Source organism: Austrofundulus limnaeus, unplaced genomic scaffold (genome assembly GCF_001266775.1).
Source record: "Austrofundulus limnaeus strain Quisiro unplaced genomic scaffold, Austrofundulus_limnaeus-1.0 Scaffold183, whole genome shotgun sequence".
Taxonomy (NCBI): Eukaryota; Metazoa; Chordata; class Actinopteri; order Cyprinodontiformes; family Rivulidae; genus Austrofundulus; species Austrofundulus limnaeus.
The window spans coordinates 550056-551598 of record NW_013952585.1 but is presented as its reverse complement, the minus strand read 5'-3'; the positions used below and the strand labels follow the sequence as shown (position 1 = coordinate 551598).

General features: G+C 35.3%; 1 protein-coding gene across 2 annotated transcripts in view; it reads right to left on the bottom strand.

Annotated features, from left to right (window-relative positions):
* arvcfb (ARVCF delta catenin family member b) overlaps nt 1–1543 on the bottom strand; it is a 352935-nt gene that overhangs the window by 84829 nt on the left and 266563 nt on the right. For both annotated transcript variants that reach the window (XM_014018097.1, XM_014018096.1), the window contains 1 exon segment: nt 531–714. In XM_014018097.1, the coding sequence (XP_013873551.1) occupies nt 531–714 (184 nt within the window).

Below are 1543 nucleotides of genomic sequence, written 5' to 3'. Positions count from 1 at the left end.
ATGAAAGGCAGCAGAAAAATAATCTTACATCTGCACCTTTTCTCCATCAAATAAATTCAAAGAATAATAATCTTTATGTAACAAAACAAAATAAAAAAACATCAAATCTTCTTCAAACAATTGTTATGGATACACATCATACTATTTCATATTTCTTCAACAAACCAAATTTTACCATTCTCCTAAACCTAAACCTATGCATTGATCCATTTTTACATTTAATCAGCTTCACCACACCTACATTTCAGATATCTGAAATTTGTTTATGACTTGATATATTTGTTATTTTTGTTATTCAGGTGAGAGATATTCAAAATTCAACTAARGCTAATTCAATTGCAGACTTTTTCWGAGTTCTGTCATTTTTATTTWAAAAAAGCRGCACTTCCTTTTAATAAATAATGTTTCTGCTGTCCATCATCATCCTGTTCAAAAGTAGACATACAAGTCTCTCACAAGTCATCATGTTTGTGTAGGTGTAGAACTGTGAATAAATTCATTTCACAGTCTGGAGCAGGAAACGGAGTTACCTGAGGCAGCCTGAAGTGTTTTTGAAGACTGTGGTCCACTCTGCATCGCGAGGCTTGGAGTCTTCGTTAGGTTCGTGCTCCCAGCCCGAGTGAGGAATGATGACCTCGTTGGTCATGGTCTGAAGGCCGTGGTTGATGATCACCATCTTCAGGGGCTCGTATGATGACAGATTCCACAAGGTTCCTGGTGGATTAGACAAAAGGGAAGAAAATGAACACTCAAGCTTAGACTCAGATAAGAAATAGGAGGGAGCAGGTATTTTACTAAACAATAATAATTACAGACGCTAAAGATAAATGCAAGATTTCAGAAAAGGAGAAGAAAGACCATATTTTTTAAATGTCAAAATAATGAAATAAAGATTGTGATGAAAAATGGACAGTGAAGCAGTGGAGTTGAAGAGACGGGCTGCAGAAAATAAGAATGATGCAATTTAGTGAAACGTGTGTAGCGTACAAACAAAGAATGTCGTGCAGACTTTACAGCTAAGATCAAAAGCATGTTTAGTTTTACTTTAAGCAACATTTTAAAGAAATAACTGCAAAAGAAATATACAGCTGCACATAAACACAGAGTTTATAACATCCACTTGACTGTAAAACTCCATGTCTATCCCCACTCTCTTCAGAGTTCGAAATTGCTCCTGATTAAAATATTCAGTTTCCTATAAAGAATAAAAGTCTTGTTTGTTACTTTCCAAACAACCGGTTTAGTAAATATGTTCCTGCGCACTGAGACACAGAAACATAACAGGCCTATTTTACATTTCTGCCAAAAACAAGACAAAACTGGGTGTGTTCTGGGAGTTTTTCACAAAAGAGCCACACAGACAAAGCAAAAATTGAAATATTTGGAAGCACGTTCAGGCATCTACAGTGGTTTGCAAAAGTATTCATACCCCTTGAACTTTTCCATAATTTGTCACATTCCAACCACAAACATAAATATATTTCACTGGAATTTAATGTGAAAGACCAACACAAAGTGGTATACAATTGTGAAGTGGAAGCAA